General features: G+C 41.3%; 1 protein-coding gene across 1 annotated transcript in view; it reads left to right on the top strand.

Annotated features, from left to right (window-relative positions):
• The window catches only part of LOC124622445 (protein broad-minded-like), a 286578-nt gene that overhangs the window by 89379 nt on the left and 169236 nt on the right, over nucleotides 1-27963 (top strand). The window contains exon 3 of the mRNA XM_047148144.1: nucleotides 25069-25271. Coding sequence (XP_047004100.1) covers nucleotides 25069-25271 — 203 coding nt within the window. The remainder of the gene's footprint in view (nucleotides 1-25068; nucleotides 25272-27963) is intronic.

Here is a 27963-nt window from a genome sequence, read left to right as displayed (position 1 = left end):
AAACCATCTAGTTTATCAATACATGATGTGTATTTGTGCACAACAACTGGTTTTCTTCCTCAACACAGGCTGTATGTCTATGGTACCATTCAAGAACGATGTCTGAAGTTCCCAGCTACTTAGTTTCCAATAACTCTAAATATTACTTCCCTCTGCTCATGGGGAATATTTTCATTACATTTGTACTTACATAGGTGATCGTATTCATGTAACTTTCTAGCCCCATGCCGCGTCATATAACGATCAACATAAGCCTGTCCTGTGTTCCTCAATTTCTTCCTCTTCTGAGATTTCCTGGTGTGCTCCCTTCTTTCCCTTTGTTCCTGGGCTGAGGTTCAGGGGCAATACCATTGGCCGGCAAGTCCTCAATTTGACCAGGTCTTCATTCTGCTTCTTCTTCTGTGTCATCTAAAAATAATGTATACTAAATCAGGGTTTTGATAACGTCAGCTAACAATGTTGTGGTATCTTAAATTGTATTGAAATGTAAACACAAAAATAAATGTGTTAGATATGTAGCTTTAGGAATATCTAACTTACAAAGGTAATGTACCTGAAGAAGCCTCACTGGTTTCATCATCATCACAAGAATTCCAATCATTGTCTGTGTCAGAATCATGACCATCTCCAAACAGTGGTGCATCACTGCTACTACTAATATAACTGTCATTGTCATTATTGGTATCACCATGACTGTTTCTGTTATCAGCCTTGGGCATAAGATCTGGAAACAACTACTTTTTTAAAACAAATTCATACACAATTTCATTGTTTGTTGCTACTCAGATGAGAGGCCTAAAGTTTCCATACTTCTACTATTAAATAAGTAAATTGTTACCCAGTTATAAATATGTTGATCATTTGCAGCTTAGGCTGAACATCTTTCTCATGCCAATTCATTGTATACAAATGACGTATTTACAATTACTTTGTATGAAATGCCCAAATGTGACTAAGCACAGCACAAAATGGTCACGTGTCAGCTAGTCTTGTATGAAAGATAATGTGGTGATACACATTGTCACTATCACTGATGTCTGCTTCTACAAACAGAATCTATTGCACTGTTTGGTGGTAAAGGCATCCTAGTGATATTGGACTTCTAGTGCACCACTGTTTAACTACAACCCACCAAGTAGCCAAGGGGCTTCATGCTAAATGACAGGTACTGTCGATAAAATCACTAGGATTCCTTTACCACCAAACAGATTAGTATTATCACGTTCCATTCCTATACTTAACCAATTTTTGTCAAAAATGTCACTTGGACCCCTTGACCTCTGGGGTCCTCATATGCAATCTACACTATAGACAACTAACGCAACCCACACTGGTTTATTTGGCTAAGTGAGATATATTGCCGAAAGCTTCCCAGAGAAGTGCAAGCCATCCTCAATAAAGCAGTCAAATCAAGACCGGCTCATTCAGTATCAGAGTGCAGCCAGTTACTGACAGAGTCCAGAGAGTATACACCTACAAACCAAGTCCATAGTCAGAGCCAAAACAATAGATGATCAGTGTGAACTTCAATCCACACTGCAATCAAATTACAACAGGTTCAATCCAGCCCTGGGCCAGCTAATATGGAGGAGTCTAGTAGGTGTGGCCTCATCAGAGGGTGCTCCTAGTGGTAGTTGCCATCTGGATATCAGTGCCATGCTGGCTGACATCAGTGTTTGCAAGCTACTCAGTTTCCATTGTGATGTGGCACTCCTACCTCCCCACCCAACCAGCAGTGACAGGTCAGGGAGAAAAAGATGGTTGAACATGATCCACTGGAGCCACCCCTGGGAGAGGCAGCAGACTGATGTCGGTGGATGGCACTCCAGAAGGCCAGAAGAGGATGAAGCTCAATGGAAGATACATGAGCCACTGTGGCACTGGAAGCTACAATGGTGGTGGAGAAGCAGTTGGCTGTTGATCAGGATAGTGGAGCCAAAGTTTATTTTGACAGTGGTGCAGCAGGCCTTGGGTGGAGACCATAATGTACATGAAGGATGGAGGTCATTCTGTGGATCAGGAAAGGAGAGGTCCCAATGATGAGACTCCCCAAGAGTACATAATGAGGGCAGCCTTGAAGTCACTTCACCAGGCTGCAACCTTTAATTGATCTGGCTCTGTGAGTTACCAAAATATTACAGGTGGCATTAGGTGCTATGTTGGAATCATCTCCTTGCATAGTTAAGTCTTGAAAGTGCTGAAAAGGCATTCCACATGACTGTTGGAGACTGGACAAAGGAGCATTTTACAAAGGTGTTGATACCATTATGGGCACAAAACTGTGTGGAATTTTTTCCAAAGCTGTTATCATGGAGCTGAAGTGACCTGGCACATGCTTAACACAAAAGTGAAGTGAAAAAATGAATCAACCACAACCGACTATATGAAACCCAAAAACCGGCCAGTGAAATCTAGCTGGATACACTCCCACAGCTCCACAGGATGAGGCCTAGGAGAGAACCATTGGGGAGGACCAGTGTCACGGGCCTGACAGAAAAATTATTGACAGAGAAGGTCAGTGATGTCAGAATCAGTACTGGGCCAGAACACAGGTTGTCATGCCATGCTTTTCATCTGGTACATGCCCTAACAGGCAGAGTGCAGATGTTGCAGCTCTCATGATGAAAGAGATAGAGGGTAAGTATATTGTGGTGCATCTCATCTGAGATCCACAACAGAACCCCTTGATTTAGGTGCAGTTGTTTTCAATGTGGCCAGTAGCTGAGAAAATCAAGACCAGCAGGTTTGATCAGCCTTCCATTTTACACAAAATAAGTGAGGTTGTATAACATAGGGTCATGATATATGGTGTATGTGAAGTCACATTATGTCAAGGGGAAAGCTGAACAGCTGAATCCAGATCTGCATGAAGTTTAAAACACACCAGTTCATGCTGGTCAAAAACTAGGTCGGTCCCCATGGGCATGGGGCTGTCAGAACAGCGCATTCACATTAGCCTGTAACTTCACTTATCGACAGTGGATAAAATAGTGAAAAATAGGTAAGTGCAGCACACAGTATGTAAACTTGCTGTTATTTGTACAAGTATGCCTTTGGTAGCTGCACCTCCATCATATCTGGCTATTAATAATGCAGTCCACATCAGGTTTGTGGTTCAGACACTTTACTTGTACTTTGGTTCCGACTGAAATACAGTTTATGGGCAGATCAAATCTCATGTATTATAATTGCAATGCAGATAAACAAACAGTTGCATATTGCATTGCTGTCCTGTGATATTGTTAGAGTGTTGTATCCTAACACTGAAGAAACTATTCACAGAAGTTAATGTGTGGCAAACAGATAAGTAACACAGTTCCTAAATCATTGTTCTTGAAATCTAACAGTCATATCAAAATGAAAACAATGTGCACAGTAATTATCATTCGGAAATGTCACAGATCACAGCTTGACCCTATTCATCATCATCATCATTTAAGACTGATTATGCCTTTCAGTGTTCAGTCTGGAGCATAGCCCCCCTTATACAGTTCCTCCATGATCCCCTATTCAGTGCTAACCTTGGTGCCTCTTCTGATGTTAAACCTATTACTTCAAAATCATTCTTAACCAAATCCAGGTACCTTCTCCTCGGTCTGCCCCGACTCCTCCTACCCTCTACTGCTGAATCCATGAGTCTCTTGGGTAACCTTGCTTCTCCCATGCATGTAACATGACCCCACTGTCTAAGCCTGTTCGCCCTGACTGCTACATCTATAGAGCTCATTCCCAGTTTTTCTTTGATTTCCTCATTGTGGACACCCTCCTGCCATTGTTCCCATCTACTAGTACCTGCAATCATCCTAGCTACTTTCATATCTGTAACCTCAACCTTGTTGATAAGGTAACCTGAATCCACCCAGCTTTCGCTCCCGTACAACAAAGTTGGTCAAAAGATTGAACGGTGCACAGATAACTTAGTCTTGGTACTGACTTCCTTCTTGCAGAAGAGAGTAGATCGTAGCTGAGCGCTCACTGCATTAGCTTTGCTACACCTTACTTCCAGTTCTTTCACTATGTTGCCATCCTGTGAGAATATGCATCCTAAGTACTTGAAACCGTCCACCTGTTCTAACTTTGTTCCTCCTATTTGGCACTCAATCCGTTTATATTTCTTTCCCACTGACATTACTTTTGTTTTGGAGATGCTAATCTTCATACCATAGTCCTTACATTTCTGATCTAGCTCTGAAATATTACTTTGCAAACTTTCAATCGAATCTGCCATCACAACTAAGTCATCCGCATATGCAAGACTGCTTATTTTGTGTTCATATATCTTAATCTCACCCAGCCAGTCTATTGTTTTCAACATATGATCCATAAATAATATGAACAACAGTGGAGACAGGTTGCAGCCTTGTCTTACCCCTGAAGCTACTCTGAACCATGAACTCAATTTACCATCAACTCTAACTGCTGCCTGACTATCCATGTAAAGACCTTTAATTGCTTGCAAAAGTTTGCCTCCTATTCCATAATCTTGTAGAACAGACAATAACTTCCTTCTAGGAACCCGGTCATATGCCTTTTCTAGATCTATAAAGTATAGATACATATCCCTGTTCCACTCATAACACTTCTCCATTATTTGCCGTAAGCTAAAGATCTGGTCCTGACAACCTCTAAGAGGCCTAAACCCACACTGATTTTCATCCAATTGGTCCTCAACTAATACTCGCACTTTCCTTTCCACAATACCTGAGAAGATTTTACCCACAACGCTGATTAAAGAGATACATCTGTAGTTGTTACAATCTTTTCTGTTTCCATGTTTAAAGATTGGTGTGATTACTGCTTTTGTCCAGTCTGATGGAACCTGTCCCGACTCCCAGGCCATTTCAATTATCCTGTGTAGCCATTTAAGACCTGACATTCCACTGTATTTGATGAGTTCTGACTTAATATCATCCACCCCAGCCGCTTTATTCCACTGCAATCTATTGACCATTTTTTCCACTTCCTCAAATGTGATCCTATTTCCATCATCATTCCTATCCCATTCTACCTCGAAATCTGAAACATTACTGATCGCATTTTCACCTACATTGAGTAACTCTTCAAAATATTCCCTCCATCTGCCCAAGGCATCCACAGGATTCACCAGCAGTTTTCCTGACCTGTCCAAAATACTTGTCATTTCCTTCTTACCTCCCTTTCGAAGACTGCTAATTACACTCCAGAATGGTTTTCCAGCAGCTTGACCTATAGTCTCCAACCTGTTTCCAAAGTCTTCCCACGATTTCTTCTTGGATGCTGCAATTATCTGTTTGGCTTTGTTTCTTTCTTCAACAAATTTTCTCTGTCTACCTGGGTTCTGGTATGTAGCCATTTTTGATACGCCTTCTTTTTCCTTTTACAGGCTGCCTTGACTGTATCATTCCACCAAGCTGTTTGCTTCATCCTACTTTTACACACTACTGTTCCAAGACATTCTTTAGCCACTTCTAGTACTGTGTCCCTGTACCTTGTCCATTCCTTTTCCAATGACTGTAATTGACTACATTCAACTAACTGGTACCTTTCTGAGATCGCTGTTATGTACTTGTGCCTCATTTCCTTATCCTGAAGTTTCTCCACACTTATCCTCCTACATATGGACCTGACCTCCTGCACTTTCGGCCTCACAATCCCAATTTCACTGCAGATTAAATAATGATCAGTGTCATCAAAGAATCCCCTGAATACACGTGTGTCCCTCACAGCCTTCCTGAATTCCTGATCTGTTATTATATAGTCAATGACAGATCTGGTTCCCCTGCCTTCCCAAGTATACCGGTGAATGTTCTTATGTTTAAAAAAGGAGTTTGTGATTACTAAGCCCATACTGGCACAGAAATCCAAGAGTTGTTTCCCGTTCCTGTTGGCCTCCATATCCTCTCCAAATTTACCCATAACCTTTTCATACCCTTCTGTTCGATTTCCAATCCTGGCGTTAAAATCTCCCATGAGCAGAACACTGTCCTTGTCCTTTACTCTAACAACTACATCACTGAGTGCCTCATAAAAACTATCCATCTTATCTTGATCTGTCCCTTCACAATGCGAATATACTGACACAATCCTAATTTTCTTGCTAGACACTGTCAAATCTATCCACATCAGTCGTTCGTTTACATACCTTATTGCAACTACGCTGGGTTCCATTTCTTTCCTAATGTAAAGCCCTACACCCCATTGTGCTATTCCTGCTTTGACTCCTGACAGGTAGACCTTATATTCTCCCACTTCCTCTTCTTTCTCACCCGTTACCCGAATGTCACTAACAGCTAAAACGTCCAGCCCCATCTTACTTGCAGCCTCTGCCAGCTCTACCTTCTTCCCAGAGTAGTCCCCATTGATATTAATAGCTCCCCATCTCATTACCATTTGTTTGCCAAGTCGTATCTTAGGAGTCCCTGGTTTGTCAGTTGGAGGTGGGACTCCGACACCTCCAAAGGTCCGAGGCATTTTGCTCTGATTGTTGCCAGCATCATATTTAAAGTACCAGGGAAGCAGGTTGCTAGCCTTACTTGCCCCGAGTCCCATTGGGTTTTACCCCTAATGGCTGAGGGACTAACCGGTGGATTTGGTAGTCTTTGCCGTATGAGCACAAAGGTGACCACGACTCAGAATATGTCTGAGATGCCCAGCCTTATTCCAAAGTAACTGGTATCCCGACTGTCGGGACCACTTACTTGGCCACTCATATGTTGCCCGTGGTTCATGAACTAGGACATGACTACAGGAACCCACACCATGACCCTATTGTCACAACTAAATATTATTGAAATTTAACGCAGTCCATAATAATAATTACACCTTCACTGTCCAGTTAATCATTTGAACAGTCAATAAAATTCACAGACATGAACTTTAGATAAAATGCAGTACATTTTGTTACTTCTAATTTATTCTCACCTGTGGTACATTTTCTCATATTTGTTGACATATGTCTTGCTTCTTTCAAACTCACTGCAGATTGACTTTAAATGGCTTCCAACAAGTTCACATTAACTCCACCAACCTCCAACAGTACCTGCATTTTGACAGCCACCATCCCTTCCACACCAAAACATCCCTCCCAAACCAAAATATCCCTTCCACACTGTGTGGCCACCAGGGGACAGCGTACCTGCAGTGACAGGACCTCCCTTTCCCAGTATGCTGAAGCTCTCACTAAGGGCCCCATGGTCAGGCACTATCCCTGACCTAGACCGCAAACAAATCTCCCATGCCATTTCCCCACTCATCCCAAATCCTCCCACCACACCAAGAACCAGTTACAAAGGACCACCACATTCATCACCGAGTACCACCCTGGCCTAGAACAGCTGAAATACATCCTTCGTGAATGCTTTAATTATCCCTTAGCATGCTCTGAAATAAGGGACATCCTACCTAAGATCTTTCCCACTTCTCCTAAACTGGTACTCCACTGCCCACCCAACCTCTGCAACATCTTAATCCATCCCTATGCCACTCGCAATCCCAACCCCTTGCCACAAGGGTCATATTCTTAAGGAAGACCCAGGAGCAAGATTTACCCAATCCAACCATCCAGCACTTCCTATTACCATCCTGTCACAGGCTTATCCTACCCCTTCAGAGGTAGGCCACCTGTGAAAGCAGCCATGTTGTATAGCAGCTCTGTTGCAATAATTGCATAACTTTTTATATTGGTATGACTACCAGCTGACAGTCTACCAGGATGAATTACCTCTGCCAAACTGTGGCAAAGAGCAAAGTGGACCATCCTGTGGCACATTATGCAACTGAACATAACGTGTTTGATTTTAATGGCTGTTTCACATCCCAAGCTATCAGGGACCTCGCCTCCACCACCAGCTTTTTCTGAACTATCAGATGGAAGTTATCCTTACAATGTATTCTCTGCTCTTGAAATTATCCCAGCATCAACCTATGATAACCTACTGCTCCACGCCCTCCACACAACATTTCTGTCGTATAACTCTCTCCCAGTTCATGTCCTTTCACCCTCATTGTGCTTGTTCTCTACCAATGCCGCCACCAGTCTTTTACCCTCTCTGGTCCTCTACTTTTCCGGTCCCCATTCCCCACCCCTCCTTCCTCACGCTACCCAACATTGGCCGAGCCTTGCCCTGCCACCTTCTATAGCAATCACTGCCCGACAGCGGCCTTCTCCCCTCCCCCATCTCCCACCCCCACCAGTACCCTGCTATCCCTGCCCTGCCCCTGATTGCTCCTTTTGTTCAACACAGTAAATTCAGTCGAGCTAAAGTGGCCAGAGATAGCTGTCATGTGTGCCTGAGCTGTGCCATCTCATGTGAACATGCATATGGGTGTTATATTTTATTTTCTGAAGAAGCCTTTGGCCAAAAGTTAAGTGTGTAATAACCTTTTTGTTGCGCTTGTCTGCAACTCATTGTCTCATTGTGTAATTGTTGATATTCCTATCTGGACTTTCCATTGCTACATATTTGTCAAATTGTCACAATGGTTTACTTCAAATAATGTAATTGGAATTGGATCTGTTTCATGTCCTCCTGTACATGAACTTGGATCACCATTTCATGTAAGTGAACTCAAAAGTCAAAAGTCAGTCAAATTTGCAAAATACTACTTAATACTTCTCATAACTTCTATTTTGTTAATGGCAAATCCACTCTGCAGATTCAAATTACTGTTTACACATTGTAATTAGTTGCTCAATTAACAAAAGTCTTATTCATTTTTACTGATCATCATTCTTATTGAAAACTTCAGTAGCAACTACTAACTGCAAGAAAATTGGATATGCAGCAGAACATTACTAGTACTTCATCAAAATATTACTCTTCTATTCAATTTTCATATCCACTATTGTTGCCTAACTCACCAAGGTGTTCAACACTGTAGGAAAATATAGATCTCTACTTACCATAAAGAAGAAGCATTAAGCTGCATCAGCCATAATTAAGACATGTATGCAAAGCTTTCAGCAACAACTTTTGTCAGCAAAAGAGAAAAAGAGAAACACACACCATTCAAACACTCAATCAACCACATCTCACACACTCATGACTGTCTTATGCAGCAACTCAGCCCAGATTCTGGCCTGAGCTGCCGGAATTGCTGATCATGTGTGCGTGTGAGGTGAGCTTGCTTCTGTGTATGAATGGTGTGTGTTTCTTTGTTTCTCTTTTGCTGATGATGGCAGTGGCCAAATGCTTTGTGTATGTGTCTTTTAATTGTGCCTGTCTGCAACTTAATATGTCTTCTTTATGATAAATAGCTGTCTGTTGTTTCCTATATTGTTGATATTCCTAATGGAGTTTCCATTGTTTAATTTCTTCAAGGTGTTCCATTATACAAAATCATATGTATCTTTACACAGTTAACACACACATAAAAGATGGTTGTAACTGGCAAGCTTTTGGAGTCAGTAGTTCCTTCTTCAGGCAGAAGGGTTGAAAGGGAAGGAAGAAGGGTGAAGAAGAAGGATGGGAGAAGTCTAGGAAAAGGGATAGATTTTGGGAAAGTCACCCAGAGATGCAGGTCAGGGGAGACTTGCCAAGCGTGGTGAGGAGGAAAGACTCGTTTTTGGAGACTGCATCAGACAAGATTTGAAAACACAAGAGTTTAAAGGTGGAAGATAGGGTAATGTGCAGACAGAGATTACTGCTTAAATAACTCACGCATGATTTAACCAAACTGGGAAATAGTTCAAATGGTTGTGAATCACCTTTCAAACATATTACAGATCATACAAACAGTTTTAAGTCAGTTACATTCTTTAAGGCAAAAATTCTATAATACTTAGTATAGGCATAAGCATTATCATGTGCAGTTCAGATAATTTTGATTATACATGCAAAAATTTCTTAGTTTCATCGTTAATCCTGCTAGATTTTTCTTTTGTCTTCACCAGGAAGGATTCTCCAGTCATTTTGGTTGTGTCTGGTCTTCCTTCCTAATGCCTTCTTCTTCATCACTTCTTTGGCGAATGTAGCTTTCTCACCTTTTTCTACTTATTTTATCATTGGAAAATCCACCTCTTCTCTAATAATGTTAGTTGGTCTCTCACCAAACATAAGTTCAGATGGTGCAAAACCAGTGGATTCATTTCATAAATTACTAATAATGTTTTAAAAATGCTGTATGTGACTAGCCCATGCTGTGCGTTTTGCAAATCTTCATGAGTGAGTCTGTCTAGTTCTGTCTTGAGGGTGTACTTTACAAGCTGAGGCACCATGTGAGACATGAAGAATTGTGGTCTAGGTATTACATGAAGAATGCGATGAGTTTCAAAATCAGTTTCTTTCTGTAACCCAGGTAAGAAGATTTGAGTGTACCTATCACAGAGAGTGACACAAGGTCCTCATATTGCATGGCATATATTGTTTCAAGAACCGTAAGTCCAAAAGCATGGAAAGGTTCTGTCATAAAATCATTGTCCACTTTGGGGTCAGTTACCTCAAGAATATTTACTAGACATGTGATTTATTGTAAGTGCATAAAACTTAAAGATTTTCTAACAAGGGTCCTTGACAGTGTCCATAGGCCTAAAGGTTGGTCTCAGTTGCCTGCAAGTGCAGCAACCTAAAACTTAAATAAGTGGTTTGGTTTAGCACAAGCACAGAAGTGTCAGGATCAAGGAGTAAATTTCTGAGCTTTTGCCTATGAATGCATCTAAGCACATTTTCTGGACTACATTATGAGAAGTCTGACTTTTGCAGATTTAAGACTCACTTGGTTCACATTCACAGGTAGGGTACATTTGCAGAGGAGCTGCTAAAATGTGTATCTTGCAAGTGTCCACTTTTGCCATGCATGTGACATGTTGTGCACCAACTGACCACATGCTGCAAATGTGGTGAAGGGTACAACGCTTACATCCAGGCTATGGGGACCATCACTGCTGGTGGGGTTACTGATGTGGTCATCCAGGCTATGGAGGAGGTGAGGCCCCTGAAAGAGCTGACATGACATCCTGCATACCCAGTGCTGGGGAATTGATTGCTGCAATGTCTTTTTCCATTATAAAAAAATTCTGAGCTACATGGACAGTTTTATGGCCTTCAGATATCTGCATTATGTCCATCAGAGAAGGCTCCAATTTCCTCTGTGTGTGGTTTCTCCCATCTGAGTTTGGGGTAAAACTCTGCTTTCAAATGTTCCTTTACAAAAGAAAACCTAGGATAATTGTCCCAATTCAACCCTCATACCACTGAAAAGATGAATGAAATAAGTTTTGTCAGTGGTGTTGAGAATTAGCTGAAATCTTTAAAATTGAACAAAGGTCCAGGTCCCAACAGAATCCCTGTCAGATTCTATACTAAATTTGTGGATGAGTTATCCCCTCTTCTCACTATAATGTACTGTAGATCCCTTGAACAAAAAGTTGTGCCCAGTCCTTGGAAAAAAGGCACAGGTCACACCCATCTACAAGAAGGGTAGTAGAAGTGATTCACAAAACTCTCCTACAGATTCCTTGATGTCAATTTGCTATAGAACTTTATGACATATCCTGAGCTCAAACATAATGAGGTATCTTGAACAAAAGGACCTCCTCAATGCCAGCCATCAACAATCATGTGAAACCTTACTCACACTTTTTCCGAATGTCATACTGAAAGCTTTGGATCAAGGCAGTTGGGTATATTCAATGTTTCTGATTACCGAAAAGCATTTGATTCAGTACCACATGTATGCTTATTGTCAAAAGTATGATCATATGGGGTATCAATTGAAATTAGTGATTGGATTGAGAACTTTTTGGTAGGTAGGACACAGCATGGTATCTTGGATGGAGGGTCATTGTCAGATGTAGAAGTAACTTTGAGTGTGTCACAGGAAAGTGCATTGGACTATTGCTGTTCATGTTGTATATTAATGACAGTGCAGACAATATCAATAGTAAAATCAGGCTTTTTTGCAGATGATGCAGTTATCTATAATGAAGTACTACCTGAGAGAAGCTGCATAAATATTTGGTCATATCTTGATAAGATTTCAACATGGTGTAGATTGACAACATGCTCTAAATGTTCAGAAATGTAAAATTGTGCACTTTGCAAAATGGAGGAACATAGTATCCTATGACTGTGATCTCAATGAGTCACTGTTGGAACCAGCCAACTCATACGCATACCTGGGTGTATCAAATGGAATGATGACATAGGTTCAATTGTGGGTAAAGCAGGTGGTAAACTTTGGATTATTGGTAGAATATTGGGAAAAAGCAGTCAGTCTACAAAAGAGGTTGGTTACAAATCATGTGGAATATTGCTGAAGTGCGTGGGACCCATACCACATAGGGCTAACAGGTGATATTGAATTCATACAGAGAAGAGCAGCACAAATGGTCACAGGTTTGTTTAATCCATGGGAGGGTGACACAGAGATACTGAAAGAATTGAAATGGCAGACTCTCGAAGGCAGATATAAACTATCGTGAGAAAGTCTATTAACAAATTTTCAAGAACCAGCTTTCCATATCAAGCACTCCGTGTCCAGTCCATCGTATTTCCCGTAGGGCACTTATTCCTGCTTTGGTTTTATTGAGTTGATCTAGCAGTGACCTCAGGGCCCCCACACTGTACAATGATTGTACATTCCAGGTTCCAATAAACACATCATTTTTTCATTTTCATTTGCCTTTAACAGTGCCATGTCGTCGTCCTAAATCCGTCTGGCTTCTTTACTCTGAGGTTTCTGAACAAGATTTTTTTTAAAGGAAGGGGTTGTTAGCCGCTTCCCCAATCCCCAACTTGGAGGACCAGGATTTGTGGGAGCTTTACTCCTTTAGAATATCTGGCTTCGCTATGCTTGTCTTCAGAAAAAATTGTGTACTTCGCAAAATGGAGAAATGTAGTATCCTATAACTCTAATCTCAATGAGTCACTGTTGGAACCAGCCAACTAATACACATACCTGGGTGTAAAACTTTATAAGGATATCAAATGGAGTGATGACATAGGTTCAATTGTGGGTAAAGCAGGTGGTAGACTTCAAATTATTGCTAGAATACTGGGAAAAAGCAGTCAGTCTACAAATGATCTTGGTTACAAATCATGTAGAATATTGCTCAGGTGTGTGGGACCCATACCACATAGGACTAACAGGTGATATTGAATTCATACAGAGAAGAGCAGCACAAATGGTCACAGGTTTGTTTAATCCATGGGATGGTGACACAGAGATACTGAAGAAATGGAAATGGCAGACTCTTGAAGACAGATATAAATTATCTTGAGAAAGTCTATTAACAAAGTTTCAAGAACCAGCTTTAAATGATTACTCTAGGAATATACTACAACACCCTACATATCACTCACACACAGGTCATGACGGTAAAATTAGAATAATTAATGCATGCACAGAGGCATTCAAACAATCATTCTTCCCATGCCTCATATGTGAATGGAACAGGAAGAAACCCTAATATCTGGTACAATGGGATGTATCCCTCTGCCATGCACCTCACAGTGGTTTTTAGAGTATAGATGTAGATGTAGAAGACTTGCTATAATATCCTCTATTAGAGAGTCAGCATAATTCTGCCCACACAAACATTGAAAATTGCAATTCTTATTTAATCAATATTGATCAGCAGACCAGTCTACATAAGATGGATTGGGCATATCTTTCACTGCAAAAATTCTATCCTGTCTGCAGTAGTGTATTTCTTTGTCAAGAAATATTCTAAGTAGTAAAGACAATATTCCAGGCAATCAAGTTCTGCTGGATTCATTAGTGGCTGTAGTTCCTGTATAGTATGACATAGTTCAGTATTTTCTTATGAAAATGTGATCTTTGGTCTTTCCATGTCTAAAACACCACAATCTGTAAAATGTAACTGCATTGGTTGGTGGTAAGTGTCACACTATTCACTTTGTTGGTAAAAGGGTGGAAAAGTGATGGATGTGGATGGCATGCAAGATGCACCAATTCCATTTTTTAACACTTGCACTGCTGGTAATGTTGCTGCCTTTAACTCTTGAAAACCCCATGCAGTTTGGATTAGCAGTTGTTGTAGTTGCTCCCTGGTTGTAAACCCCTATTCTTGCCCAATGACAAGTGTTCAAATTCTGACCTGCATGCATCACAGGGCCCAAGTTGTCACCACTTTTGAAGAGGTCATCTACATTCAAAACCAATGGAGAGTCACCCCTGTTGGTTCAACTGCCTGAGATAAGTTGCAGAACACACACCAGAGTAGTGTGCAAGGTGTCATCAAGTAAGCAATCCAACCCAAGTACAATTTTTGCTGTGTCAGGGCCCAGCCAATTACTAACAGTCTGAAGAGTAAACAGTCTAAATCAAATCCATAGTGGTAAACAAATGAATAGACAGATCAGCAAGCATTTCCACTGCAAAACATTGCTTCTGAATTATAACTGACTCAGATTGGATATAGGCCAGCTTATAAGCAGGATTCTGTTAGGCATGGTCCTCCTGCTTAGCTGGGTGGTAACATGCTCACCTCCCATGCAAGCGGGCCTGGGTTTGATTCCCGGCTGGGTTGGAGATTTTCTCCCCTCGGGGACTGGGTGTTGTGTTGTACTCATCATCATTTCATTCTCATCACCGGCGCACAAGTCGCCCAATGTGGCGTCGACTGAAATAAGACTTGCACTTGGCGGCCGAACTTCTCCGGATGGGGCCTCCCGGCCAACGATGCCATAAGCTCATTTCATTTGGTAGGCATGGCCTTGTAAGAGGATGCTCCTGGTGAAATCTGCATGTGGCCCCACGGCAGTGAACAGTAATGTGGCACAGCTATTTGGCTTCTATAATGATGTCATGTGGCAACACTACATCTACCAGCTTAATAAAAACCAAATTTCATTTACGCCAATCTCATCAACGTGCTGGGTGAGCATCTTTCACTCTTCCCTGGAAAAAAAAGACCAATAAATAATTTACAGAAACATAAAAGGGGGGCAGCAAGTTTCCATCTAGAGAGCTTTGTAGACCTGTGTCTCAGGATATTCATGTGACTGAGCAAGCACTGAGGTTATAGCTATTGTGAGGAGAATACTGACTGCTCCAGGGCATTATGTATGAACAGTGAAGATTCCTGTATCCATGTATCCATTTTTTTCTTCAAGATTGTCATGGTGTCAATGAAGAAAAACTGAAACAGCAGATTGAAAAATAATTGAAAAGTAGGTAGAATCAAGCAATGGAAACAATATAAGGAAAAGATAGAGTGCTACTCATTGTGAAGATGACCCGTTGAGTTGCAGACAGGCACACCAAAAGGACAGTTACACATTAAGGTTGCAGGACCCAAAGCCTTCTTCGGAAAATTAAACACATACATATTCATTCACACAAGCAGACACACCTCACACACAAATAACTGGCATATACAGCAGCTTGGACCGGTATACAGCTGTCACATGGAATGGAAATAGCAATCTGGAGGGGATGACAAGGAGAAGGGATGGATAGCGAGGTATGTCAGAGGGGAGGGATGGGGAGAGGGAAGCACTTTCTGGCAGGGAGTGCAGGGACTCGATTACCAACAGGTGCAGTTTTAGGAGGATGTGGGGCAGTGAAGTGAGAAAGGTGGGGAGGGGGGGGGGGAGGAAGTGGTGAGTGAAAAAGGAGAGGGTGGGCAGTGGGAAAGATAGGAGGGTGTGTTGACAGAGAATAGCACAGAAAGACATTGAGGGAAGAAGAAATGAGAGAAAGTGATAGGACAGAGGGGGCAGAAACTGTTGGGTGGAGGTATAGGAACAGTAGGTTTCTGTAGCTTGAGGCTGAGATAATTTCAGGAGCGCAGAATGTGTTGCAAGGATAAAGCCCATGTCCACAGTTCAGAAAAGCTGATGGTGGAGGGGAGAGTCCAGAGGCTAGGATAGTGATACAGCCATTGAAACCAAGCATGTTATATTCTGCTGCATGTTCTGCTCAAGGTGTTCTACTTTGCTCTTGGCCACAGCTTAGTGGTGGCCATTCATACTGGTGGACATCTGGTTGGCAGTCATGCCAATATAAAAAGCTGTGCAACGATTGCAGCAGAACTAGTATACACTGTGTGTCCCAGACCCATTAAGACTGCTTGTGTAAAATTCTTAACTCCAATGCTATCTCTGGATGAGGTGTGTCATTACAATTCATGAAGTTTCAACAGCCTTGGAGAAGGTCAGAGCACTAGCATTGCTGCAGTAGGTGTCCTGGTCGCAAATGTAACAGTACGTGTCCGACATTTATCAGAAAATGGTGATGGAGTAGTGAGGCAACATCAAGTTTCGTGTTACGTTTTGTGTTTGAGGTTGAGAATTCATTGATTTCAGCTAGAATACTGAGAGGCAGGTTCCTGGTCACTTTGCCTCAACAAAGCCCCACCTCACAAAATGAAGATCAATCACAAGTTTCTGGCCAGCGACTGGATCACAGTGCTGATCACTCACTACAGTCACCAAAGTTGAACCCTGCCAAATTTGTGTTGTTCCCCAAATTGAAGCTGGCACTGTTACAATGCAGTGAAGGACATCCAAGAAAATTGTACTGCAGTACTAAATGAAGTTCCAAAAACAGACTGCAGTGACTGTTTGAAAACACTTTTAAAACAATTTCAGCTGTGTGCTGGGTCAGGGGGAGACTAGTGGATTTTATTCTTAATAGCCTCGGTCATAAAGGAACTAACTGTGTATGACGTGGCTGCTTAAATGGCTTGGACTCTGTGTGGTACGATAAGCCTGTGCCAGGACTGGACAGATCTTGCACCCAGGTGTTCCACAGGGATAATACCCTAGTGGCAAGGGGTTGGATGGTGAGTGGTGGTGGAAGGATTGGAAGTGTCTGGAGAAATGGCATGGGACATCTATTTGCAGACTATGTCTAGGGGATACTGTCTGTCTGTCTGTCAAGGGCTTTTGTGCAACTGTCAGCATTCTGCGCAAGAGAGCTCTTGTTACTGCAGATATGAAATCTCCAGGTAGCCAGGCTGTTTTGGAGGGATGTTTAGGTGTGAAAGGGATGACAGCTGTTGATGTGCAGGTACTATTGGTGGTTGTGGGGCTTAATGTGGACAGAGTTGTGGATGGAGCCATCAGAGAGAAGGAGGTCAATGTCCAGGAAAGTGACATGCTGGGTTGAAGAGGTCTAGATGAAATGGACAGGAGAGAAGGAGTTGATGTTGTGAAGGAATGGGGATCAGGTGTCTTGGTCAGGATTCCAGATAATGAAGATATGATTAGTGAATCAGAACCATACTAAGGGTTTGGCATTTTGGGAAACTAGATGGCCCATAAACAAGTTGGTGTAGGATGAAGCTATGCATGTGCCCATGGCTGTGCCATGGATTTGTTTGTGTATCTTCCCTTCAAAGAAGAAGCATTTGTGAGCTAGAAAAAAATTAGTATGGTGTATAAGGAATGAGGTGATGTGTTTAGATTATGAAGGTATTGGGAAAGGTAGTGTTCAATAGAGGTAAGACCATAGGTATGACAGATGGTGATGAGTAGGGAGGTGCCATTAACAGTGGCGAGTAGGGATCCAGGAGACATAGGGATGGGGATGTTGGAGAGTCAGTGAAGGAAGTGGTTGATATCATTGAAATGGGAGGTTTCATTATGGGCAACTGGTTGGAGACATTGACCAATGAGTGCCAAAATTCTTTTAGTGGAGGCACAATAACTAGTTACAGTGGGGCATCCAGGATAGTTGAGTTTGTGGATTTTGAGGATCGTGTGGGTGTGTGGGCTATCATACATGTGAGGCGGGAAATTGATACAGGGGAGAGATGTTCTAGGAAGGCCCTAAGGCTTTATACAGGGATTGGAAGCTATGTTGGACTTCTTGGATAAGATCACTGTGGCAGATGTTATAGGTAGAGGAGTCAGATAATTGCCAGAGACCTCCTGCCAGGTAGTTACTGCAGTTCATGACAGTGGTGGAACATCTGTATGCAGGTAGGATGATTAGGTCAACATTTGTTTTGAAGTTATGTATGGCTGTCATTTCTTCTTCTGAAAGGTTGATGTTCTGATGAAAGGATGTTGGGGATGATGGTGAGGCCAAGTTGGAGGTAAGGAATTCCTGGAAGGTGACCAGAAGATGGTTAGGTGGGAGAGGGGAAAGATGATGATCAGATAGTGGTATGAACTGGGGGAGATAGTGTTCAGTATTGAGATTCGGTTGGCTTTGATTGGGGAGAGTGATGGCAAAGAAGTTTTTCCATTGCAGGGGTCTTTCACATCATCATCATCATCATCATCATCATCATCATCTGTGTTCTGCTAAAAGGCAGGTATTCACATGGTAGTTCTCCAGGCTGTCCCATCTTCTGCCATCCTCTTCAGGTCTGCATAATTTCCTCTTCCCTTTATGTCATCTTGTATCTCCTTCTTCCTCCCAGTCTTCTCCCACAAACCAATCCTTCCAAAGCATCTGCTAGCAAGTGCTCCCTTCTCAATGAATGTCCCAACTAGTTCTTTTTCCTTTCTCTTACAACCTTCAGCAGACATCTCCTCTCACCCACCCTTTCCAATACTCTTTCATTACTCACTCTTTCCATCCAGATTATTCTCTCCATTCTCCTTCACATCCACATCTCAAATGCTTCTAACCTTTTTTCATCCTTTCATCTCAGCATCCATGTTTCTGCCCCATATAGTGACACAATCCAGACAAAACATTTGCCAAGCCTATTCCTTAGTCCTTTATCTAATTTGCCACATAAGAGTCTACTCTTTCTGTTGAATGCCTCCTTCACTATGGCAATTCGAGTTTTCACCTCCTGGTGACATCTCAAGTCTTCAGTTATTGTGCTCCCAAGATATTTAAATGCTCTTACTTGGCTAAAGGTAGATTGTCCTATTTTAATGTTGGATAGTCTGCATCTTGTACTGATGACCATACTCTTTGTTTTTGCAGTGTTTATTTGCATCCCATATTCCACACAAGCTTCATTCAGATCTTTCATCATGTTATTCACTGTCCGCTCACTTTCTGCCACTTATACCATGTCATCAGCAAATCTTATACACTCTATTCTCTTTCCACCAATACATATTCCTCTTTTCCCACCTAAGCCTTTCGCAATAATCCCTTCAATGTATGCATTAAACAACAGTGGGGAAAGACAACAACCTTGTCTAACACTTCGTCCAATGCTGCTTCCTTCTGAAATTTCAGTTCCAATCTTTATCCTTACTTTGTGGTGTAAATATAGAGTCTGTATCAGTGATCTCTCTTTCCAGTCTACTCCTTTCCTCTTCAAAATATCTATCAGCTTGTTCCACTGAACTCTGTCAAAAGCCTTGTCTAAATCTATAAAAACAGCAAAGATTTCTCTACCCTTTTCCATATATCTTTCCCCTATAGTTCTTAGCAGGCCAATAGCATCTCTTGTTCCTTTTCCTCTTCTAAATCCGAACTGCTCCTCTGCAATCCCTCTATCCAGCTTTCCATATAACCTTTCAACACTCTCAGCAAGACTTTAGCTGCATGCGAAATTAGACTGATGGTCCTATGCTCTTCACATTTTTTAGTGTTTCTCTTTCTTCTCTATTGGTATCATAACTGTTGCAAGGAAGTCCTCAGGCCATTCCCCTTTGTCATATATCTTGTTACAGACATAGACTATTTCTTTTCTTGCCTTGTTTCCCAGACTCTTCAACATTTCTGCTGGCAAATCATCAATTCCACATGCCTTTCTGTTCTTCATCTCCTTCAGCACCTTTTCTACTTCTGCTTCCAAGATGGTGAATCCCTTTTCATCTTCCAGCACATATTGCTCCTCTTCAACCATATTTTGATTTTGTATTTCATCCCCCTTGTACAGACATTCAGTGTATTCTTGCCATCTGTTCAAAACCTTCTGTAGTTGTTCTGCAAGAGTACCATCCGCTCTTTCTATTTCCATGTTATTCCTCTTTCTTTTACATTCAAAAATTATCTCACTAGCCAGTCTGTACATCATTTCATACTTTCTCTCTTTCTCCATTTTCTCTATTTCGTTGCATTTCTGTTTCATCCATTTTTCCCTTGCTTCTTCAGTTTCTCTTCTTAGTTCATTATTCAGTTTCCTGTACCTCTTTTTGCATTCTTCAGTTTCTACACTTTTCCACTTTCTCCGCTCTTCCATCTTTTTCAATGTGTTTTCTGTTATCCATTCTTTCCTGGTACTTTGGGATACTCTAATTCCTAGTACTTCTTTGGCAGAGTCCATGAGTCCTTCCCTCATTTTTATCCATTTGTCATTAACACTTTCATCAACACTACCTCTTTCCCATTTTTCCATAAATCTGTTTTCCAAATCTGATGCCTTTCCTACCTCTTTGAGTCTTTCTGTGTTTAGTCTTTCTTTTGCTTTACCTCTCCAAACATTTTTCAAATTCACTTGTATTTCTCCCACTACTAGGTTGTGGTATGAATTTATATCTGCTCCTGGATAAGCTTTGGCATTCTTCTAACAGTTCCTAAACCTTTTTTGTATCAGGATGTAGTCCAACTGATATCTTTCCCTATTAAAATTTGATATCCATGTGTAACATCTCCTTTTGTGGTGTTCAAATAATGTGTTCCCCACTGCTAATGATTTTTCCTTACAGAAACTAATTAGTCATTCACCTCTCTCATTTCCTATTCCTAATCCAAATTTTTCTACTGTATCTTCATCTCTTCCTTCACAAATCCAAAATAATTAAAGTCATGTGCAGGGCTAAAGGTGAGACATTTGGATAGGACTGAATCTTCCACATAGCAGAAGGTTTTGCTGCAAAGACTAACAATAATAGTATGGGAATGTTTCAGCTTTGGATTTGGTGGAGTGTTGGTAGGGAGTTTTGGGGGATACAGAAAGGAAAAAAAGGTCAGTGAGGCAGGCTCAGGGTGCTGTGAGGAGTTAACAAGGAGGAATGCTGTGGTTGGGGAAGGGGTGGGATAGTGGTACCCTGAAATGCCAGTAGGATGTCAGCAGGTTGGATAAATTATGAAGGATGTGTCTGGAATGCTCCTCCAGGTGCTGGATAGCAAGGGCTTCAATTTCAGATATGTGTTGTATGTAGTAGGTATTGCACAGTAGCAGTATCTTGCAGAGGGAGCAGATGTGGTTCTGGGATGCCTGTGCAATGGAGATGCATTTTTGCAGTACCAGGCTTTTGTGGGATGGGGACTGGCAGAATCTGAAAAGGCAACAATCATTGTGAAAGGAGGATTGGGATCCAAAGAAATGAATTTTTATGGTTAGGTCATTTTGGGAAATTCCATGATTTAGGCAGCATTTAAGAAACAGTGCATGGGACTGGGTTTAAATAGGGAAAGTGATACTTTTCTGAACTGGTGCAGAAATATGGCCCAGGAGTCTGTTGTTGCAGCAGTGCTATAGGTGAAACGGGAATGACATGAAAGTGGGCAAAGGAAGGTGTTAGATGGTCGTGAGGGAACTATGGCATAACTGCAGTGAGAAGAACTGCCTTGCTGATTATCCTGAGGGTCCTACCAAGGCCTCTGCAAACAGCCACTATCCCCCAGACCTAGACCACAAATAGATCTCCTGTCCCATTTACCCACACATCCCCAATCCTTTCACAACCCCAAAGAAGCATTATCATAGGAGTGCCCCTTTCACCACCAAGTGCCACACCAGATTCAAACAACTGAACCACATCCTTTGCCAGGCTGACTATCATCATGCCCTGAAATGAGGTAGACCCTTCCCAAGATCCTCCCCAAGATCCTTCCCACCCCTCCTAAAGTGGTGTTCCATCACCACCCCAACCTCCACAACATCCTAATCCATTCCTATGGCACTCCCAATCCCAGTCCTTTGCCATGGGCACCTCTACTGCAATCACTCTACAGCTTCTTATTTGGTATAATTACCAACCAGCTGTCCACCAGTATGAACAGCTGCCATCAAACAGTGGCCGAGATCACGGTATGCCACCCTGTGGCACAACATACAGCTGAACGTAATGTGCTTTTTTCAATGGCTGCTTCACAACTTGAGCCAGTTGGATTCTCCCTTCCAACACCAGCTTTTCTGAACTGCAGAGATGGGAGTTATCCTTACAACGTATTCTCCACTCTTGAAATTATCCCACCCTCAACCTTCACTATCCTATTGTACACACACTCTCCACCCAACAATTTCCACTGCCCTCTGTCATATCATCTCCTCCCTGTTCTCATTCTCCCACCCTCTTTGTGTGTCACCCTCTGCCAGTACATCCTCCCAGCTTTCCCCTTGACCACTGCTCTCCATTCCAAAATTAATTTTGTTCTGAACTTTATGTTACAACAAGAGTTTTGATTGAAATAAGCCATCTTGATGATGAAACTGCAAAAACAGGTTAATAATCAATACCATACATAAAAGTGTTAATTACCCATAAGCCAATTAATTTCAGATGTTCCTACCATGTCATGGAAATTACGTTAAGAATTTCTATGGGTTACTTTCCTAAATTTGCCATTAATATAATAGCTACATCTGTTTACATGTCAACAATGTGACTGGAATAGGAAATAATTACTGTTAGTTAACTGAAATGAGCTTTAGCAAAACTAGTTACTTGAAATCATTTAAATTAATTAGCAAATTATTCTAATATAATTTAGCAAATCTGGACCTGGTCTTATACTTGAAATTACAGAATGATAGCTATATGTTATGGCATATCACTAACTAACACTAATGATAACTAAGAAAGCAAAAAGAAGTCATTTAAAGAGGCAAATAACAAAACAACATGGGAATGAATCCCAGCTTGCTTTGCTACATAAACCCCTGATTGAATTGACCAGATAGGTATTGAAAACAGCTAACTGGAAAATTCAATGCCCCAAAAAACAAAGCATGAAGAATATACATAAGCTTACACAAAGTATGATACATATACAGAAAACTTTTTTTAACAAAAATACAACATATGCTTTTGACATTAATCTGGTTGTTATTGGAACTGGGCATAAAACCCCAATATTAAGACCTACAGATTGAATATTATACAGTCACATAAAAGATCACACATTGCATTTGAAAAAAAAAAAAAAATCATCATAAATCCTAGATGTCCTATTGTAACTGCTACTGGGCCTACACTGAAAGAATTCCGACACTTATTGACCAATGCCTCCAACCAGTTGCCCATAATGTAACCTCCCATGTCAATGATACCCATCAGTTCCTTCATCAACTCTCCACCATCTCACCTCCTGGATCCCTACTCATCACTGTTGATGTGACTTACCTATACACTAATGTTCCTCACACCCATGGTCTTATCCCTATTGAATGCAACCTTCCGCAACATCCTTCAGACTCCAAACATACTACCTCATTCCTCATACACCATACTGACTTTTTCCTAACTCACAAATACTTCCCCTTTGAAGAGAAGATATACAAACAAATCCATGGCACAGCCATGGGCACCCACATAGCTTCCTCCTATGCCAACCTGTTTATGGGCCCTCTAGAGGAGGAGACCTTCCTAGTCTCCCAAAGTGCCAAATTCCTAGTATGGTTCTAGTTCACTGATGATATCTTCATAATCAGGACTCATGGACAATACACTCTATCCTCATTCCTTCACAACCTAAACATCTTCTTTCCCATCTATTTCATCCAGTCCTCTTCAACCCCACATGCCACCTTCCTGGACATTGACTTCCTTCTCTCTTATGGCTTTATCCACACCTCTGCCCACATTAAATCCCCCAACCACCAATTGCAACTGCTGTCATCTCTTCCACAGCAAAAAATGCCCCCAACACAGCGTGCTCTGTAGAGGACATCATATTTGCAGTGATTAGAACTCCCTTGCCTTGCACAGTATACTGAGGGTCTCACCAAGGCCTTCCCAGACAGGCATTACCCCTCAGATGTATTCTGCAAACGGATATCCCCAATCCTCCCATCCCCCCAAAGATGCAGCTACAAAGGAGTGCCACCTTTGCCATCCATTACCACCCCAGACAGGAACAACTGAACCACATGCTTCATCAGTGCTTTGATTACCTATCACCATGTTCTGAAATAAGGGCATCCTACCCCTCCTAAAGTGGTGTTCTGCCATCCACCCAACACCATCAACTGTCTAGTATACTGCTTTGCCACTCTCAGTCCCAACCCTTAACCTCAGGGAGGAAGACCCAGGTGCAAGAGCTGCCCATTCCACCCATCCAGCACTTCCTATTCCAGTCCTGTCACAGGTTTCTCCTACTCTACCAGAAGCCACACCACCTGTGAAAGCAGCCATATCATATACCAGCTCTGCTGCAATCATTGCACAGCCTTTTGCATTGGTATGACTACCAACCAGCTGTCCACCAATATGAACAGTCGTGGCTGAACTGTGGCTAAGAGCAAAGTAGACCCCTGTGGCACAACATGCAGTTGAACAGAAATTGCTTGGTTTCAATGGCTGCTTCACATTCCTGGGCTTTTTGATGCTCAGCTCCACTACCAGCTTTTCTGAACTGCAGAAATGAGTTTTCCTTCCAACACATTCTCCACTTCCGTAATTATCCCAGCCTCAAACTACGGTAATCTACTGTCTCTCCACCCTCCATCCAACAGTTTCTGCCCCTCTGTCTTGTCACTTCCTCCCTACTCTTGTCCCATCACCCTCTTTGTGTGCCGCCTCTGCCTATGCATCTGCCCATCTGTTCCCTTGCCCTCCCCTTTCCTTTATTGCTCCTCGCTTCCCCGCCAACCCCTCCTCCCCCTCCCTCCTCCTGCCCTATCCCATCCTCATGTCCCTGCCACACAGCCTCCCAATGTTGTGCTTGTTCCACCAGACAACACTCTTCCCTCCGGCCACGAATATCCTGGCATACCTTGCCTTTCCCCACCTTCTCCAGATTGCTGCTTCTGTTGTACATGACAGCTGGATTCTGGTCTGAGATGCTATAGATGGCAGTCATCTATGCGTTGGGTATGCTTGCTTGTATGAATAAATATGTGTTTTTGTGTGTGTGTGTGTGTGTGTGTGTGTGTGTGTGTGTGTGTGTGTGTGTGCACGAGTGAGACAGAGAGAGAGAGAGAGAGAGAGAGAGAGAGAATATGTCTTTTTAATAAACATATATTTTATTCACATATTTGTAAGGTACATCTAGCTGGTTACTCAGAGATAAGTTTGTGAAATGTGTCAATTACAGGAGCAAAAGGCATCTTGGATGTACCACCAGAAAAATTAGAGACAGTGCCAGAAGATAATGTATTTCAATACAAGCAAATATCAGAGTTAATTTCTCTGGAGGACAGAACAGAACCTTGGCATAGTTTATGCTTGTGGATATTACAAGGATTAAATGCAAATCTAGACATTTGTTTGCATATAGAAACAAATTTTGGGATAGAGGTAAGACAAATTGTTGTAAGTATTTATGATTTTCCAAATCTATATTGAATAGAGTGATTTGATTATATTTCATCTTATCATCATTCTTGTAGTGTGCTTATTACACTTAGATGTAGGACAAACATAAACTCAAACTGTTCATATAATTTACATACAGTAGAACATTGATTATTCAAGAACATAAAATGTGTGTTCTTAATTGTCAAGGATGGGATGGGAAGTCCTGGGTTTCTTATTATCTGAGTTTCTTTTTCATCCTACTATTCAACTTTTATAAGATTTGGTGTGATTGTTTTGTAGACATTTATCATATCAGTTCAGTTGTATGTACATGTTCTTAATGGCACTTGTTCTCAGAGAAAATTCTGTCATGCTGCCATTCTGCACTGGATGGTAAGACAATGTCTGTACTTACACCAGTATTTTCTGTGGGAAAAATAAATAGTTAAAAAGGAAATATATAGTAGCTTCATTTTTTGAAAAGTTAGAAGCTATAAAATACAATAATATGAAATTGTTATAGCTTTCATGGCCACCCCTTGCTGTATTACCTGTTGAAACTCATTTTGGTATCTTCAGGCAGTAGTTATTTATTAGTTTTTCTGACATTTACCCATAAAAATGGCTAGCACTGTCCAAAATTCACTCCTCTGTTGCTGGTGGCGGACTGAATTCACACATGCACATGGATGTTATATGCACTTGTCACATCAACTTATGTCTTTCAGGTCATTACCACTGTCGATTCCCCTTGTTGCCTGCAACAATAGTTTCCTGCAGCAGGAGAATCTAGACTCCATTTATCTTGAGACTTTTCTGGTTCTTTTGAAACTGTTGTCAAGATTTTGAATTTTTAAGGCTAATCTTCACATATCGGTAGGCTAGTTCTACTCCACAGCAAGACCCTGCATATAAATGAATTTTATAATGTATAAAATAATGTAAATTTCTGGATGAAAAAGAATACAAAATAAGGGAAAGGCAATCACTTACCTATAGAAGAAAGAAACATGCAATAGAAAACAGTTAATACAAGCTTTCAAGCTTTTTCTAATATGAGTACATACATTCACATGTGAATGTGCACACTCTTCCAGAAAAAGAAAAAGAGCTTGAGAGCAAGTGTTAACTCTTTTCTATTTAATGTTTCTGTGTGCCACATAACAATTCTCTATAGGTAAGTGATTACCTTTCTCTTAGTCTACAAATTTTAGAATGTGGTCTGTCTCACACAGTGCATACTCCACCAACGTTGATTTCTCCACCTGTTCCAACCTGCAGTGCCATTTATGTTCAGTGATCCTGGTATTGCTACATCATCTGGTCATTCCAACATAGATGTCTCTATGTGTACATGGCATGTGGTAAACTCCTGATATGGCAAGTGGGTCCCATTTGTCCTTATTGAATCTAAGACCTCTGAAATTCTTGGTTACCATGTTTGCACAATATATGGCCAATTCTATTTGTCACTCTGGGGATGTATGGCAGAAAATTCATGCCTGACATTTCTTTTACTGATGTGTAACTTCACTGGGCATTAAGTTTTGTGAAGCTCCTTATATCCCTGATGGATTACCCATTGTACCTCATAACATTATGAGCATAATGATCACACTTCTTTTGTGGCTCAGTTGGTGACTTGGAAGTTCATGCTGGTATTGGTTTGTATCATTCCTTGTAACCAGCATATCGAGAAAGAGTAGCATTCTTGTATTTTTCTGTCTCCGTAGAAAACTGGCACAAAGACTGTTCAGATGTGTTAGGAAGCCATCGAGACATTCTTCACCATGATTCAACATGTCAAAAGTGACGTACCTGCACTACTCCATACGTTTACAAGGTATCAAATCCACTGTTTAGCTTTCAAAATGCTTCATGAAGAAATTGGTAATACAGTTTCTTTCTGCACAATCAATCAACTATAGACCCATTTTCACTCTGAGATAGTCACTTGAAAAGACTGGTAATATGATAAAGATATCTACAGTCTGTTCATCAGTTTTCAGTGCGCATACAACAGCATCCACAGGAATAGCCTGTACAGTGCACTGCGTGTCTTCAGAAACCCTGAGAAGCTTGTAATAATGGTGCAAACATGTATTAATGGGTCAAGGGCAGCAGTGCATTTCTGAGGTGTCACTTCAGAAATGTTTGAAACTGAGACAGGTCTTAGACATGGAGATGTTCTCTCATGTGTTCTGTTCAGTGTCATCTTAGAGAAAGTAATAAGGAAATGTAGGTAACAGGAATGGGCTGGCATACAGATGGATGGTAATTTTAATTGTTGTGCATATACAGTACGTATAATACTACTAAGTGAATGAAATTATTAGTTGAAAGAAATGTACCAGAAAATGGACACCTACACACAGAAGTTTTGGTTAAAAGTGAATCAAGACAAAACAGAGTAAAAGCAATTAAGAAGAAGACAAGAGCATGGATAATTTCTTGATATAGGTGGCATGAGGCTCAATAGAGTTCGCCACTTCAGATACCTGGGATTTTGGTTTACCAGTAACTACAGCATAGAAGTGAATATCAAGGAAAGAATAGCAGTACAGATGAATTGCATGTATCACTCAGGGAGACACTCAGCTCAAAATCAATATCACCAAACTCTAAGATAAGAATCTGTAACACAAGGAATTGCCCAGCAGTCATGTATGGAAACATGGAACATGATAAAATG

The sequence above is a fragment of the Schistocerca americana genome, chromosome 7 (assembly GCF_021461395.2).
Source record: "Schistocerca americana isolate TAMUIC-IGC-003095 chromosome 7, iqSchAmer2.1, whole genome shotgun sequence".
Classification (NCBI taxonomy): Eukaryota; Metazoa; Arthropoda; class Insecta; order Orthoptera; family Acrididae; genus Schistocerca; species Schistocerca americana.
This window is presented reverse-complemented; position numbering and strand designations above follow the sequence as displayed.